Source organism: Silurus meridionalis, chromosome 20 (genome assembly GCF_014805685.1).
Source record: "Silurus meridionalis isolate SWU-2019-XX chromosome 20, ASM1480568v1, whole genome shotgun sequence".
In the NCBI taxonomy this organism is placed as follows: domain Eukaryota; kingdom Metazoa; phylum Chordata; class Actinopteri; order Siluriformes; family Siluridae; genus Silurus; species Silurus meridionalis.
The window spans coordinates 1,433,156-1,450,601 of NC_060903.1; the positions used below are offsets into that span (position 1 = coordinate 1,433,156).

Genomic DNA, 17,446 nt, shown 5'->3' on the forward strand with positions numbered 1-17,446 from the left:
GGATCATAGGGGTCTTCCTCACCTCTATTCAGCACATCTTTTATACACACTGATTACACAGAGCCTCTACCATTGTGAAGAATCTCCCACTCCCACTCCCACTCTCACTTCTCCCACAGCCTGTTTGAGCTGCGGCCATCAGGCACAAGGTTCTAAAGCATCAGGACCCACACTACAACGTTCTGCAACAGCTTCTTCCACCAAGCTGTCAGAGCCCTGAACACCCTGGTGCCACTGATCACCGTGTTTCCACCTCCTTAACTGTGGACATTAGTAGTCACTCAATGGTCATTAACACACACTCGCACTCGGCCACTAAAAATGCACATTGCACATTGTAGCACATCTGCAGACATCTGCAAGGAACTTTAACTGCTTACTATAGACATCAGTTAAAGTACACACACTGGACTGTGCACTTGCACTTTATTTTACTTTGTTCTTAAATTACTTACATTTTAACCTCATATTTCTCACATCTACCTCATATTTATCTCACCTTAGCTCTGTTATGTTTAAAGTTTACTTCAAGGCCAAAAATGGACCAGCACCATCTGACCTCAGAGACCTCATCACACCTCGCAGTGCACCACGCTGTCTGAGATCCTCCAGCACTGCTTGACTCATACCTCCTTCTCTCAGAATTAATGGTAAGTAAACTTCAAGGTTCTGGCACCGAGGTGATGGAATGAACTTCCCCTAGATGTCCGAACAGTGGAGACCCTGGCATCTTCAAGCGATGGTTGAAGACCTTCCTCTTCCTAAAAAAAACACAAAAAACTAACACTTCCCAAGTTTCCTTTGTTTTAAAAAATAATACAAAATCTTAACAGAGTTGTAGTCTGATTTATCTGAAGTTTGTTATCTGGTGTACCAGTGTCGATTTATTCCTGGATTATCCCTTGGCCCATTAGTAATGACATTTCGTTCTTTTGTATACTGTGTATACGAAAAAATGACAAAGTTTGAGTTGAGTTCAAGTGATGCTCCTGTAGACTATGTTTAATTTTTTTTTTTTACGTGGAGCAGTTTCAGAACAAACAATGTGGAGGTTAAGCAAATTAAGATTACATATGGCAATGGCACCTGTCTTGTGTTTAACACTTGGTCTGAACATGATCCAATCATACCTCCTGATTACTATCATGCCTGGAATTCAGGTTGCATTTATCAGATGTCCTTCACTGGCATGTCTTTACAGATCTTCTTCCTAGTTTTCATATTCTTGCATAATCTACTGGTAGGCTACTCCATTTCAGCTTTGGGAAAAAAGAAAAGTTAGTATTCCGACTATTACGTTTCTTTGCGTCAATATTGTAACTACTTTGTCTTTCAGTATTACATCTTGGTTTTGTAGTAACAAGCCCAGTGACAAATCTAGTGACTTTCTGAGCAGATGTTAGCGGCTGTCCGGCACTTGATATAGTTCTCCACCTTACATAGCAACTTCGCATTATTTATATGAGTTGAGAATAAACGTTTACTAAACATACCAACTGCGTGAAGACGCTAGAGATAAGCAGTCAATATTGTTATACTTGTGTACGATTAAGTTTGGTATTGAAATTGTTAGCATTGGTATTGAAAGCACCAATCACTGATCACTAGGATTACCTCATAATGTTGCTGATATTCAGTCACCAATACCCAGTGTTCCTAATATCGCTTTTAGCAATGCGTATTGTCCCAAAGCACTTTTAAATAAATAAATAAATTCCAAACAAATTTGAAATGTATGAATGTCAGGTGGTGATGGTGGTGATGGTGGTGTGAAAAAACTCCCTGAAACTTCATAAGAAAGAAACCTTGAGACGAACCAAACCCAAAAAGTAACCCAACGTCATAAGCAAGTTAATTATGTTTGTTGGAACCTCTTACAGTAAACTATTCGCAACACAGAATCAAGTCTGCACTTGTTTTCATTCAGTGACTCATCGTGGTTTAACTACTTGCTGAAGGTTTCTCACTGAAGCCTTGTGCTTTTCATGTTTTTCAATTATTATATGGTTTGGTTTTTTACATTCAATAAAACTGGACAAGCGAGAAAACGTAGAGCATGGGACTAAAAAACAGGTCTGTCCATTTAACCACACAGTTTCACTTTTATTTATTGTAGATTTTTTAATGATGGAGTTTCACTTTCACACACCCACAGCACCTGTAAAAAGTGTCTTTGATGGTTTGTGAGATACCTGCATGTCCCTTTTTTTCTATGCAACGAACTTAAAACGAACATAAGAATTAAACAGTGAATGAATGGAGGAAACTTCTGTGGAACATTTTGTCTCGACCAGAAGAACTTGTGTAAGATGGAGAACAGGAAAGACGATGTGATCAGATTGACTCATCCCCACACTCACACATGGATGTGGAAGTTTAATGGTTTGGGGTTGTTTTTGGAGCAGAGAAGGTTAGAGACCCTAACCCTAACCCTAACCCTAACCCTAACCCTATTCTGATAAGTGAAAGGAATCCTGAACCAAAATGACTTCCATTCCATTCTTCAACGCCATGTTAAAGCCTTGAGCAAGTCAACTAACCCTCATCTGATCAGTTGAACAATGTTATGAAAAGAAAGTCTCTCTGGATAAGATAAGATCTGCCAAATGAAACCAATCTAAACATACTAAATGGGTGATCTATGTTTCTTTCATGTTCTACATGTTCTAACAGGTTTGAAACATTGCTGCTCTTCCCAAAAACAGCAACACCCATGTACATCATACAGCACTGCTTCACTGATACCTCCATCATCTACCACTGCACCACTGATCCCACAACAAACGTCCACATGATGTACGAATAGCTTCAGCAGTCTTTAAACAATCTACACTCCATGCCCTAGAGCCGTGGGCATGAAGCCAGGGCCTCTATAACCGCAACAAACCTATACACTAGTTCACCAATCAAGACGGGTACCGTAAGACTAAGCTCTTAGTCACACACCTACAGTGGTACCAGTAAATATCACCGTTTAAATGTGGCTTCTACCCTTTGAATGAACAGACCGTGTACAGTAAACAGTGAGTCCAACTTTTCTGCGTAGTGACTTGATGGCGCCAAAAAACAAATACATCCCTCGGGGACTGCTAAGTGAAAAGCTAAACAGGGATGCAAAGAAAGTGTGAGCTGTCATCATGTATTTTGATTATAATCTACTATTTAAAAAAAACTGTCTTTATCTGCCAATTTGCATCAACACCATTTGAAGATGGATCCTTATTTCCAGTCGGTTTATTCAAAACAACGCGAGTACCGTGACACGTTAGGATGTTGCCAGTGGCCATGGCCAAGGAAAAAGAAAAATAAGAGGTGGTCCAGATGACCTTTCATATATATATTTTTAAGATATTATATTTGTTTTTTATTGATTCTGAAAGGTGGCTGGAAGTAGGCAGAGGGACCTCAAATGTCTAGAATTGACCTGTTATTATTGTCTTCCTGACCTCCCATCTGAGGGACATCACTCATCAACTTCGGCTTTGTGTATATGCAAAGCAGCAAGGATTAAACAAATGATGTTTTTGTTGTTTTGTTTGTTTGTTTGTTTTGTTGTTGTTGTTGTTGCCTAAACCACATCTAGAGCCCAAGTTCTTTGCAGTATAAGTATGAATTATAGAATGAATGATATATTACATGTTTGTTTGAAATGCAAATTAGACATTTTTGCAGTCAGTGTTTTTACCATGAACCATTTACAATCATAAAACAGCATTAAAACTTTAATAGGAAGATTTTAGATTTCTTTGGAACTGTGACCAGTTAATGAATAATAATGATCATAATTATTTAAAATATATTTTTGTGTATTTTGTTAAAGACATTATGATTCATGGTACAGTTTCAATGTTGATTTACAAATATTTTTTAACCTTTTTAGCATTTAAATTTGTTTCATCATTATTTCAAATCACGGAAGTTTGTGATAATTAAATTATTATATATATATATATATATATATATATATATATATATATATATATATATATATATATATATATATATATATATGTTTTTGTTTTATGTTACTATAAAGTCATAATGTACATATCCAGGAAATATGACTCATCTCTCCATTACCCGGCTTTACTCTGCTTTCCATATTAAAGCACAACATGCACATTTACATACAGTTCATACACTCTGAACTTCATACTAACTCATATCTGCTACACTGGTCTGGCTCATCTTGTTCTCTTGTGTATAGGTTCAGGGTACAACATGTCCTATTTGTTTTCTTCTTACACCCCGCTACACCACGGCTCTACAAAAAATTTGAAATTAACTATATAAAATGAAAAAGATGCCAGGAAGAACCAAAAAGGCGTTTTTAAAGTGATTCTGTAGAAGAATCATTGATGGTTCCCCAAGGAACCTATGAGCAAAAGATTCTTCACAGAATAATCTTTTCTATTGCTATATTGTGCAGTGTTCTATACATGTAAAATCCTCTTTACAGAACCATTCTGCTTCTCAAAGAAACCATTTCAGAATGTTTTATAAGTATGGAAACCCAAAATAGTGTTGTATAATGGAGAAGTGTTGTATGTTACTGTATTATGGCATTGACTTTGCCAGTGGTGTGCAGAAGACTAAACCCCACCTAAACATTTAGGTTCTTCCTCTCTGTGTGTGTTTGTATATGTTTGTGTGTGTGTGTGTGTGTGTGTGTGTGTGTGTGTGTGTGTGTGTGTGTGTACATCTCAGTCACATGCCACTTTAACTGCACAATTAATGCTGGTTAATTACATAAAGTAAACACACAGTACACTTTAAGGAAATACAGCCGATCTCACCATTACACGTCTTTACTCTGCTTTCCATATACAAGCACAACATGTACGTATTGTTCATTTTACACCTCTTTTCACTAACTGATATAGAACTAGCATGAATGGCTCATTATAAAGAAGCTAACAGGGTCCTTTGGGGTTCGGGGGAACCTGTGATGGGTTCACAGAGGTTCTCTCTCTATGGACATTCTTTTTCACTCTCTCTCCTTTTCTCTCTCTCCACCTTCTTCTCTCTACCACTCCTTCACACTTGTCAATTTAATTGTATTTGTTTATGCATTCTCTCTTTTTTTCTCTCTCTTTCTTGTATGTATTTATCTGTCTTTCTCAGATCACTTGCTTGTTAAGTGCAAGGCTCTTTTAACTGCACATTCTTTTTCATTTTCTCTCGTTCTCTCTCTCTCTCTCTTTCCCTCTCTCCTTTCTATCCTAAGAGTCACACCATGTTTACTTACCCCATGTGCCCTTTTTTTAAACTACTAAAATATATTTTTATTTGTATCTTTTTACACATTTGCATTACACAAATTTTTTCCATTCTCTAGATCACATATTGTTTCCCTGAGTTGTGCAATCCAATCTAATCGCATGCACTCATTTGCATCCTACCATGTGTGTAAACCTAACCTGGCATATGCTACCTGTCTGAATCGCTTTGTCATTTGTTTAGTTTTTTTTATGTCACAGCAACCCACAACATTCAACACTCCTATACAAGTAACACGGGCGGTCCACATGGTTTCACTTTACCTTGCTTTCCTTTCCAGATAACATCAGTAACACTGGTATTTTTTTTAGGGGGTGGTTTGCATGTGTTTGTTTCTCCTGTTGGCCGTTCATGGAGAGCAAGCAGGAAATATCACCTTTACATTCCACAGAACTGCTTTTACTTTGATAGACATCCTCATCCTCGCAGCAGTCCTGCCAAGGAAACCTGAGAGACAAGTCTTATGCTTTAAACACAAGCGGAATCAGATGTGATTTATACACACCGTTTATTTTATGATGACTTCGATTTCATTTTAATCTGAAACTGATCCTCATCGTAAGCACAAGGTAAATAAAGAAAGCTTGTGGCGATGCAAAAAAGAAAAAGCCTGAAAATATAAATTTTTTTCTTCATGTAATTGGAATAGACAATGGGGACCTTAATTCTACTTCTCCAAGCATTTCTACTTCTCTTTGGTTTTGTCTTCTCTGAATCATCTGGTAAGTTTGTTGCTTATAATTCATTCTATTCAGCAAACAAACATTGTCTGGAAAATTGTCTTTACATGTAAAAAAAAAATCATGGTACATGCCTAAATATGTAAAATATTAATACATGTTTCATTTCCAGGCTTGATGTAAACCCATGCTCAAATCCACTCGTCTTTCCTTCTAGATTTTACATCTATTTTCTAGTGTGTTTATTTTTCCCTCGTTGTTATTCTTGGTTGTCTGCCCAAATGTACATAATTGAATTTGTGGTCTTGCATGTTAACGCTATTTAATAGTAAAAGATACATTGTATAAGCAAAAGTATTGGGACACCTGACTTTTCCAGCTGGAAAATCTTTGGTATTGGACATGTTTGGTTCGGGAGCTTTATTTTAAGATCTGCTTTACATGCGTTGGAAGTGTGTGAAAGATCTCCTGCTATAGAGCTATAAACATTATCGAACACCTTTGGGATGTTTAACAGGGTTGAGGTCAGATGTAGGTACTAATGTAGGTGAGGTGGACCTTCTGACTTCACCAACATCAGTACATGATTTTACTAACATCCCTGCAACTACATGACCACAAATCCACAAAATTACACTCCAATATTTAGTGGAACATCTTCCAAAAAAGAGTAGAGGTGATTATACCAGCAATAAATATGGAATGAATGCACAAACCAATCTTATGGTCCGGTGTCCAGAAACTTTTGCTTATAGTGATCTTTGGATCACTAGATTTTTCCCCCCACTTTTTAAAACAGTTGATTTAGTCTTATTGTAAGAAATGGAATGAATTTGGGAAAAAGTTGAGACCTGAGAGCAATAACATTTATGAAATTTGGACAGATGCCCAGAAGAAACTCACATTTATTCCATTTGAGGCAGTAGAGGCTTATATAATGGAATATTCAGACAAACCCAAAAGGTTGAACAAGTTGATATCAATTAAATAAAACAAAAGATAAAATATTTCAATAATTCAAAGAATTTCAAGAATTTTAAGAGTTGATTTGTTCATGATTCTACATGAATTAGACTCACCGCTCCTTCAAGTGTTTTGTCTTATGTGATTTCTCGAGGTGACAACCTCACATTTAATTAACTGGTTCATTTACTGGTTCACTTCTATTTCTGTTGCCTCAGAGAGGGTTGAACTCCATGCATTTACCACTGAAGGTTGAAGGAAAGACTTAAAATATCAAATCTAAAAAGAAAACTAAGTCACACATTTATTTTTTAATTGGTCAACATATTTCTGCCACTTCACTGAATTATTGTTGGTGCCACTGAGACTTCCAGATAAACCGCCATGTTTCTGACACCTCAAACTTTTTTCCAGAGTCTCTGCAATGCTTTAACGATTACGACACCGAGCTGAAGTGCAGTTTGACCCCGGCTGAATCCGAGATCTGTTCTGAATACACACTCAAAGCCTTAATTGAAACCCACCACAGGTTAGTTCGGAGAGTAAAAACAGAAGTGATTTCTTTATAAATGAGTGCTTAGTGTATTTGTTTTTTGGTATTTATATGATCCTTCTTTCTCTGTAATGTTGCAGATTTTTCCATTTTGAAAAAACCCGTCTCGGTACATGCGAATGTAGAATCGATGTACCAGGGTTCGTCATTGGCGAGGATCTGAAAATTTACCTGTGGAAAGAAGGCAAAATTTGGCGACTACTAACGATCAATACTGGAAATAGCAGTAAGTGAATTAGGGTTTACTGAAATTTGCATGAATGTTCACTGGTACTATTTGTTTGTTTTTAGTTCATTTATTAGTGCATTTATCAAACAGCACTACAGCTCACATACATACACCGAGTACAAAATGTATTTACTTTTTTTTTTTGACAATGGACAATTTGTCACAAATTAGCTTTTACACGTATAAATAGATAAAAAGTGTAAATATATAATTCATAAATTAGTTCCTATAGGTATTGTTAGTCCCTAATGAATGAACCAGAGTTCAGGGAAAAATCCCTGAGACTTAATGAGGAAGAAGAAAACTTGAAAGGAATCAGATTTTGAAAAGGGAACTCATCCTTATTTTTGTAGTTTCATCATTCTTGATGGTAACAACTGCTTAATGATGGAGACTTGAATGCAAAGTCTGTTGCAGTCCAAAGCTTCTTCATGGTCTTTACTATTTACAATAATCTAAATCAGAAGTTTCCCACTGACAAAAACTCTGTCAGGAAATCAAATAGATCAGGTAAGTCCGGAGAAGCTTTCGGTCTCAATGCTTTTTGGACTGAAAGAGTTGATATTATACTTTACCACATGGGTCTTCAACCGGGGGTCCGCGACCCATAGGGCTTCCACGGAGGTACTGCAGGCGGTACGCTAATTAATGTTGAATCACAAATAATTTTTTGTTTAAAGAAAAATGTACATGGGTAAAAACATCAAAGATAAAATATTGAATTTAAAAAACATTATCATTATTACATTAAAGTTCTATTAAAAGTAAAGCTGATGTTCATGTAAATGTATAATTGTCCACCTGACAGTTAAAGAAAAATGTATGAAACTGCAAATCGATTAAAATATAAAACAACTGTGAACAAAAAGGGTCCTTGACCTGAAAAACGTTGAAGTTCCCTGCTGTAGCACAACCGCTAACTGATCATGGATGGGAAATGCTAATGAGAGTGATTAGAGCTGTGTCTTGGTGGTTTTTGGTCAGCTCTTGCTTCAGAAGCAGGTGCTTGCGTGTGATCAGACCTTAAACTAGATAAACAAGATTAGATAATAGTGGCAGGCAACCTTTCGACTGCGGTAGTATTCACTCAAACACAATGCTAGCGCTACAGGTGCCAAAAATAATTGCAGGAGGAATTTACCCATGATTTAGCAGCAGGTGTGGGCTTTTAGTCATGCAGAGTGATAAAAATACATTTCCTTGTCCTATGCAATATGAGTTTTAATCTGGTTTCCTCATATTCTGATTAACAAAGTCGAAAGCTGTTGCTGCTTTCTTCACCGCTTGACTAGTCGTGAAGGTGACTAGCACATAGGTTCATTAACTAGTTCATGCGAGCCTCAGTTTATCCTGAAAGGTACTCGATATCTCATATCCTCACATCCTCATGTATATATTTTTTCTCTCAATGCAGTCAAGCCCAGAAGACCGATCATCACATCAGTCGTTCAGAAGGCAAACCAAAACATTTTAGTTACCGTGAACACCACCTACACAAAACAACCCTTTGCAGACTCTTTGATGGTGGAGCTAAATTACAAGATTGATGGAAGCGATGAAAAAGTAAGTCACCTCACATTCCTGAGAGAACAATCCCAAAGATAGGACGCATTCGGTGAACGAAAATAATTTATACTCTTCATACAGGAGACAACACTATTACAGAAAGGTTCCACTGTACATGAGATTCTTGTCAGAAACCTTCAACCAAATTCCAGATATGTTCTGAGAGCGAGAGTGAAATCGAGCTACCCTTTAAATCATACGTTCAGCGACTACAGTGAACCGATTAAGTTCCAAACACGTAAGTTTAACCCAGCATTAATGTGTGTGTTTGTGTGTGTGTGTGTGTGTGTGTTTTTATTTTTTAATTGGTCAACATATTTCTGCCACTTCACTGAATTATTGTTGGTGCCACTGAGACTTCCAGATAAACCGCCATGTTTCTGACACCTCAAACTTTTTTCCAGAGTCTCTGCAATGCTTTAACGATTATGACACCGAGCTGAAGTGCAGTTTGACCCCGGCTGTATCTGAGATCTGTTCTGAATACACACTCAAAGCCTTAATAGAAACCCACCACAGGTTAGTTCGGTAAGTAAAAAAGGAAGTGATTTCTTTATAAATGAATTCTTAGTGTATTTGTTTTTTGGTATTTATATGGTCCTTCTTTCTCTGTAATGTTGCAGATTTTGCCATTTTGAAGAAACCCATCTCGGTACATGCGAATGTAGAATCGATTTCCCGGGGTTCATCATTGGCGAGGATCTTAAAATAAACCTGTCGAAAGGAGACAATGTTTGGTGGCCAATAATGATCAGTACTGGAAATAGCAGTAAGTGAATTAGGGTTTACTGAAATTTGCATGAATGTTCACTGGTACTCAACTGGTTGTTTGTTTTAGTTCATTTATTAGTGCATTTATCAAACAGCACTACAGCTCACATACATACACCGAGTACAAAATGTACAGTATTTCTTTTCAGTTTTATATGCATTGCTTTTTTTGTGACAATGGACTATTTGTTTTGACAAAGCTTGTTCACGGTCTTTACCATTTACAATAATCTAAATCTGAAGTTTCCCACTGACAAAAACTCTGTCAGGAAATCAAATAGATCAGGTAAGTCCGGAAAAGCTTTCGGTCTCAATGCTTTTTGGACTGAAAGAGTTGATATTATACTTTACCACATGGGTCTTCAACCGGGGTCCGCGACCCATAGGGCTTCCACGGAGGTACTGCAGGCGGTCCGCTAATTAATGTTGAATCACAAATAATTTTTGTTTAAAGAAAAATGTACATGGGTAAAAACATCAAAGATAAAATATTGAATTTAAAAAACATTATCATTATTACATTAAAGTTCTATTAAAAGTAAAGCTGATGTTCATGTAAATGTATAATTGTCCACCTGACAGTTAAAGAAAAATGTATGAAACTGCAAATCGATTAAAATATAAAACAACTGTGAACAAAAAGGGTCCTTGACCTGAAAAACGTTGAAGTTCCCTGCTGTAGCACAACCGCTAACTGATCATGGATGGGAAATGCTAATGAGAGTGATTAGAGCTGTGTCTTGGTGGTTTTTGGTCAGCTCTTGCTTCAGAAGCAGGTGCTTGCGTGTGATCAGACCTTAAACTAGATAAACAAGATTAGATAATAGTGGCAGGCAACCTTTCGACTGCGGTAGTATTCACTCAAACACAATGCTAGCGCTACAGGTGCCAAAAATAATTGCAGGAGGAATTTACCCATGATTTAGCAGCAGGTGTGGGCTTTTAGTCATGCAGAGTGATAAAAATACATTTCCTTGTCCTATGCAATATGAGTTTTAATCTGGTTTCCTCATATTCTGATTAACAAAGTCGAAAGCTGTTGCTGCTTTCTTCACCGCTTGACTAGTCGTGAAGGTGACTAGCACATAGGTTCATTAACTAGTTCATGCGAGCCTCAGTTTATCCTGAAAGGTACTCGATATCTCATATCCTCACATCCTCATGTATATATTTTTTCTCTCAATGCAGTCAAGCCCAGAAGACCGATCATCACATCAGTCGTTCAGAAGGCAAACCAAAACATTTTAGTTACCGTGAACACCACCTACACAAAACAACCCTTTGCAGACTCTTTGATGGTGGAGCTAAATTACAAGATTGATGGAAGCGATGAAAAAGTAAGTCACCTCACATTCCTGAGAGAACAATCCCAAAGATAGGACGCATTCGGTGAACGAAAATAATTTATACTCTTCATACAGGAGACAACACTATTACAGAAAGGTTCCACTGTACATGAGATTCTTGTCAGAAACCTTCAACCAAATTCCAGATATGTTCTGAGAGCGAGAGTGAAATCGAGCTACCCTTTAAATCATACGTTCAGCGACTACAGTGAACCGATTAAGTTCCAAACACGTAAGTTTAACCCAGCATTAATGTGTGTGTTTGTGTGTGTGTGTGTGTGTGTTTTTTTTTTAATTGGTCAACATATTTCTGCCACTTCACTGAATTATTGTTGGTGCCACTGAGACTTCCAGATAAACCGCCATGTTTCTGACACCTCAAACTTTTTTCCAGAGTCTCTGCAATGCTTTAACGATTATGACACCGAGCTGAAGTGCAGTTTGACCCCGGCTGTATCTGAGATCTGTTCTGAATACACACTCAAAGCCTTAATAGAAACCCACCACAGGTTAGTTCGGTAAGTAAAAAAGGAAGTGATTTCTTTATAAATGAATTCTTAGTGTATTTGTTTTTTGGTATTTATATGGTCCTTCTTTCTCTGTAATGTTGCAGATTTTGCCATTTTGAAGAAACCCATCTCGGTACATGCGAATGTAGAATCGATTTCCCGGGGTTCATCATTGGCGAGGATCTTAAAATAAACCTGTCGAAAGGAGACAATGTTTGGTGGCCAATAATGATCAGTACTGGAAATAGCAGTAAGTGAATTAGGGTTTACTGAAATTTGCATGAATGTTCACTGGTACTCAACTGGTTGTTTGTTTTTTAGTTCATTTATTAGTGCATTTATCAAACAGCACTACAGCTCACATACATACACCGAGTACAAAATGTACAGTATTTCTTTTCAGTTTTATATGCATTGCTTTTTTTGTGACAATGGACTATTTGTTTTGACAAAGCTTGTTCACGGTCTTTACCATTTACAATAATCTAAATCTGAAGTTTCCCACTGACAAAAACTCTGTCAGAATGGATCAGGTAAGTCCGGAAAAGCTTTCGGTCTGAATGCGTTTTGGACTGAAAGAATTGATACTATACTTTACCACATGGGTCTTCAACCGGGGGTCCGCGACCCCTAGGGCTTCCACGGCGGTACTGCAGGGGATCCGCTAATTAATGTTGAATCACAAATAATTTTTTGTTTGAAAAAAAAAAAATATGGGTTAAAAGATCAAAGATAAAATATTATACATTGTTAAATATATATTACATTAAAGTTCTATTAAAAGTAAAGCTGATGTTCATGTAAATGTATAATTGTCCACCTGACAGTTAAAGAAAAATGTATGAAACTGCAAATCTATTAAAATAAATGACAACTGTGAAAAAAAGGGTCCTTGACCTGAAAAACGTTGAAGTTCCCTGCTGTAGCACAACTGCTAACTGATCATGGATGGAAAATACTAATGAGAGTGATGTTTAGAGCTGTGTCTTGGTGGTTTTTGGTCAGCTCTATACAGCGCTTTCTTTAGTAGCAGGTGCTTGCGTGTGATCAGACCTTGAACTAGATAAACAAGATTAGATAATAGTCGCAGGCAACCTTTCGACTGCGGTAGTATTCACTCGAACACAATGCTAGCTCTACGGCTAACAACAATATTTGCAGGAGGAATTTATTCATGAGTTAGAAGCAGGTGTGGGCTTTTAGTCATGCAGAGTGATAAAAATACATTTCCTTGTCCTATGCCAGTTTTTAACTGATTTCCTCATATTCCGATTAACAAAGTCGAAAGCTGTTGCTGCTTTCTTCACCGCTTGACTAGTCGTGAAGGTGACTAGCACATAGGTTCATTAACTAGTTCATGCGAGCCTCAGTTTATCCTGAAAGGTACTCTATATCTCATATCCTCACATTCTCATGTATATATTTTTTCTCTCAATGCAGTCAAGCCCAGAAGACCGATCATCACATCAGTCGTTCAGAAGGCAAACCGAAACATTTTAATTGAGGTGAACACCACCTACACAAAACAACCCTTTTCAGACTACTTGATGGTGGAGCTAAATTACAAGATTGATGGAAGCGATGAAAAAGTAAGTCACCTTACATTCCTGAGAGAACAATCCCAAAGATAGGACGCATTCGGTGAACAAAAATAATTTATACTCTTCATACAGGAGACAACACTATTACAGAAAGGTTCCACTGTACATGAGATTCTTGGCAGGAACCTTCAACCAAATTCCAGATATGTTCTAAGAGCGAGAGTGAAATCGAGCTACCCTTTAAATAATACGTTCAGCGACTACAGTGAACCGATTAAGTTCCAAACACGTAAGTTTAACCCAGCATTATTTTGTGTGTGTGTGTGTGTGTGTGTGTGTGTGTGTGTGTGTGTGTGTGTGTGTGTGTGTGTGTGTGTGTGTGAGAGTTTAAGCAGTGTGTTTAACAGCAGAAACATATGTCTTTGTGTCCTGCAGCAATATCATTACAAAACACCCTCAAGATAATAATCCCCATTTTATGTATCATTCTGATCATTTGTATATCCTCCATCTACTTCTGGTTTTACAGGTAAGACATCTTTTGTGTGTGTGTGTGTGTGTGTGTGTGTGTGTGTGTGTGTGTGTGTGTGTCTGTGTGTGTGTGTGTGTGTGTTTGTTTTTTAAATGGGTTTGGTTATAATCAGCATCCTGTATCTTGTCAGGTCAGATTTCACGCATGCATTTCAGAGACATGAGGCATGCTGGACTTATCGCTGAGATCTTGCTGTGCTTGAATGCTTACAGGCTCGACACGCACCACTATTGTTTTTACCTGAAGGACCGTCAGATAATAAGTGCCTTTTTTATTTTTAAAATAGGCCAAATATTAAACCTTTTGGCAGTAGAAAAACGTAAATGCGCTTTTTAAAAAATAATAACTCTTTTAGTAATAAAGCTACTAGTTAAAGGTGCTTTAATACCTATCTAAGATCGACAACTTTCTGTGCAAATACGCAGTCAGATTACTCACCTCTCTGCTGCCTCCCAGTGTTCATCTTAGAAACCAAACAAACGCCTAAACTGGTTCAACTCTTTACCACTACATACTTATTATTGAGCTCATCAGTTTTGCGTCTTTACTTCTACTTAGACTTTAAAACCCATGTCTTGTATTTGTGTCACATTGTATATCCAACATTTTGTTCCATCCAGTGTGAGACAACTATTGTACACATTTTCTAATGAACTTACCGTTTTACATGTGGTGTAACTTGTACGGTGAATACAGGGATTTTGATGAATAGGTCTTCAAAATTAATTTGTAGAAACTGGAGGGGAAAAAAGCTCAAATGAGAAAGAGGATGAACAAAAGCACCAGGAGTTACACCAACAGCTTCATTATTAGTAGAGATGCACCACAGTTGTACGTAATTCCCCTTGTTTACTCTAAAAACTATTCATTCAGATTCATGTAAATAAATATAATCTGTAAATAACTAATCTTCTGGCACTACTTTATCTCTGTCTGTGAGATTTGGAGCAGCAGAATTACAATGTAACGATATAACAATATATAACAATATATATATATATATATATATATATATATATATATATATATATATATATATATATATATATATATACCTTACACCATTATAATTCTCTCCACTTCACCTCGGGCCGTTCTTCACCTCCACAACATCCTGTAACTCTTACATTGCCCTGGGTAGTTTTGTATACTCTTCTGTGTTGCACAATTGTTCTGGAAAAACTAAATTTCATTCAAGCGGTATTCCAGAAAAAATCCAGATTATTTAAATGCCTTTTTATCTCACCTCGAGGTGATTGCAATACCACATTTCTACCAGAGAGGTCTCTAAATCCCCTTTCACAAATCTCAACAACTATTGTCATGAATTTCTGAACTTCTCTTTCACATTCAAAACGACTTTAAGTCTGAAACTTATAACTGTTGTTTGTTTGTTTTGTTATTACAGAGTGCTAAAACCATGGTGGGATGAGATTCCTACTCCCAAATTTACGACAAATTTTGTAAAACAGGTAAATAATGCTAAACGTTTTTTCTCCAGTTACTCCATTATGGAGCATTTTGAAATCATTCATTTCTTTCTTATTTGTACTACAAAAACCCTAGAAAAAATACACAAAGGTTTACATTTAAAGAATTGATCTCGAATTTCTAAACCATAATTAAAATTATTAGCAAAAAATAATACCTGTATTTGTGGAGGGTTATTGTACAAAAGAACAAGATGTTTGATTTCATTCCTTTATCCTTTATCCTGTTCTCCTTCAGGTCCCACAGCTTCTGTCAATTCAATCCGAGTTTTCATCTGTCAATCCTGATTCCACAGCAAACCACATCAACAAGAAAATATGGTGATGCTGTCATCTTTTATGTGTTAGAATGTAAAAATCCATATTTGTTTTGCTTCTGAAAATAATGTTGTTCCATCCACAGCCTGGAATCTTGTGAAGTCCAGGATCAAGACCGTCACTATGGTCTCATTCTGAAGAAAGACGTCGATTCGGCACCACTGATTTACTCCACGACGTGCTACGAGAGCGTCAATGAGAACAGCTCTGAAAAGGTTCAGTTGGAACATGAGAAGGATCATGGAGCTTTAATTATTGAACAAGCATTCGAAAATAAGTACTATTGGCAATCCAGCTCCAGTGGCATGTCCAAGCCAGCTGTAAGCAATGAGTTTACAAACGTTCTGAGTGAGAACTTCCTGGTGTCGTCTAAGAACCTGGACCCTAAAATATATACGGATGTTAATTACTGTGTGTGGGACGGTTGTACAGACTCGGGAACCTCCAAAATGGTTAACATCATGCCCACTAACGAGAAGATGGATGTAGTTTTTGGATATCCAAGCATTTCTTGGAGCAATCCGATCATCGACGAGCCATTTAGCGGCAAGAAACTACAAGATGTTACTATTTGCAGCCATGATAGAATCGTAATGCCGGCAGACGAAGAGTATCAAGCTTTTTAAAGTATTGCTTGAAAAACTTTGATAGAATTCATTAGAACATCTCTCAGGGAAATATTACAGCAGATAGCGTGGCATTTTGCATATTGTTCCAGGCATTCAAATGGACTCAGGGTTTGATGTGATGGCTCACGGTGGAACGGTTTGAAGTATATTAATCGCTACATGTCACATTTCTTGGTATATTTGACTGCATTCATATTTTAATCAAGATTGTTGAAGTACTTTACACGGACCATGAAGATGGACATCACAAAAAGGGAAAATTATAATTCCATCCTCAGGTAGAATGTTCTGGATGTCAAAGATATTGTACTTGAATTTAACTGCTTAAATACCAGAAAAGAAAAACAACAATCCACCCATGTCCCAAATACTCTACATGTGCTATTTTATATTGCATTGAGTTACAAAAAACAGATGAATGTTGGAAATGCTGTGGTAAATGTCAGTGTCATAGAGCTGAAATGTTTATTTTTTTACATTAAAAGTTCAATTGTGCATTTATTTGCATTCAATGAAATTAAGATAAATATGATATTGATATAGAGTACACCTCTGTAAACATGTTCATATTATCATATATAAGGCTCATAGGTTTGAACAGCCATTTCTGGGTTTTTCTTGTAAAATATTATTATTTTTTAAGGATTTTTATTACCTTTACATTACAAGGAAGTCATAAAATCGGTTTTGCATGCATACAGTTTACCTGTAAAGAAGCTCGATGTACAAGAGTCAAATTGTGATGTCTAGACGACTGGGTCAAAGCACCTTTATAACACAGTGGTTCTCAAAGTGTGGGGCGCGGCCCTCTAGCGGGGGAGTAAAGACATAACAGGTGGGGCGCAATGAACGGCAGGATTTATTTGTTTGTGTTCTTTATTAATCTTTAATGATTATTTTCTTTATTAAAAATAAAACAAACAATTAAGTCATTAATGCAAGTAAATTAAAACATCAGTTAGGGTACCTGGAGGAAAAAGTGGAACTATTGCATCATGGATAATGACCATAACCATTGGTGGCAGCAGACGCTTGGACG

General features: G+C 36.9%; 1 protein-coding gene across 4 annotated transcripts; it reads left to right on the forward strand.

The window, feature by feature from the left end:
- The first annotated feature begins 5,613 nt into the window (after positions 1-5,613).
- Positions 5,614-16,902, forward strand: LOC124403472. Of its 4 annotated transcripts, XM_046877244.1 has the most exons (18): positions 5,618-5,849; positions 5,930-6,002; positions 7,338-7,452; positions 7,557-7,702; positions 9,120-9,268; positions 9,353-9,509; positions 9,676-9,799; positions 9,895-10,040; positions 11,231-11,379; positions 11,464-11,620; positions 11,783-11,906; positions 12,002-12,147; positions 13,338-13,486; positions 13,571-13,727; positions 13,874-13,967; positions 15,379-15,442; positions 15,699-15,781; positions 15,864-16,902. In XM_046877244.1, exons 2-18 carry the CDS (start codon positions 5,933-5,935, stop codon positions 16,402-16,404), a joined length of 2,571 nt encoding a protein of 856 aa, XP_046733200.1. In that variant the 5' UTR covers positions 5,618-5,849; positions 5,930-5,932; the 3' UTR covers positions 16,405-16,902. The 4 variants fall into 4 exon arrangements, with proteins under 4 accessions (XP_046733201.1, XP_046733202.1, XP_046733200.1 ...); XM_046877245.1 differs by having other exon boundaries at positions 5,614-6,002; positions 11,783-11,897; XM_046877246.1 differs by having other exon boundaries at positions 5,614-6,002; positions 9,676-9,790.
- Positions 16,903-17,446: the final 544 nt, after the last annotated feature.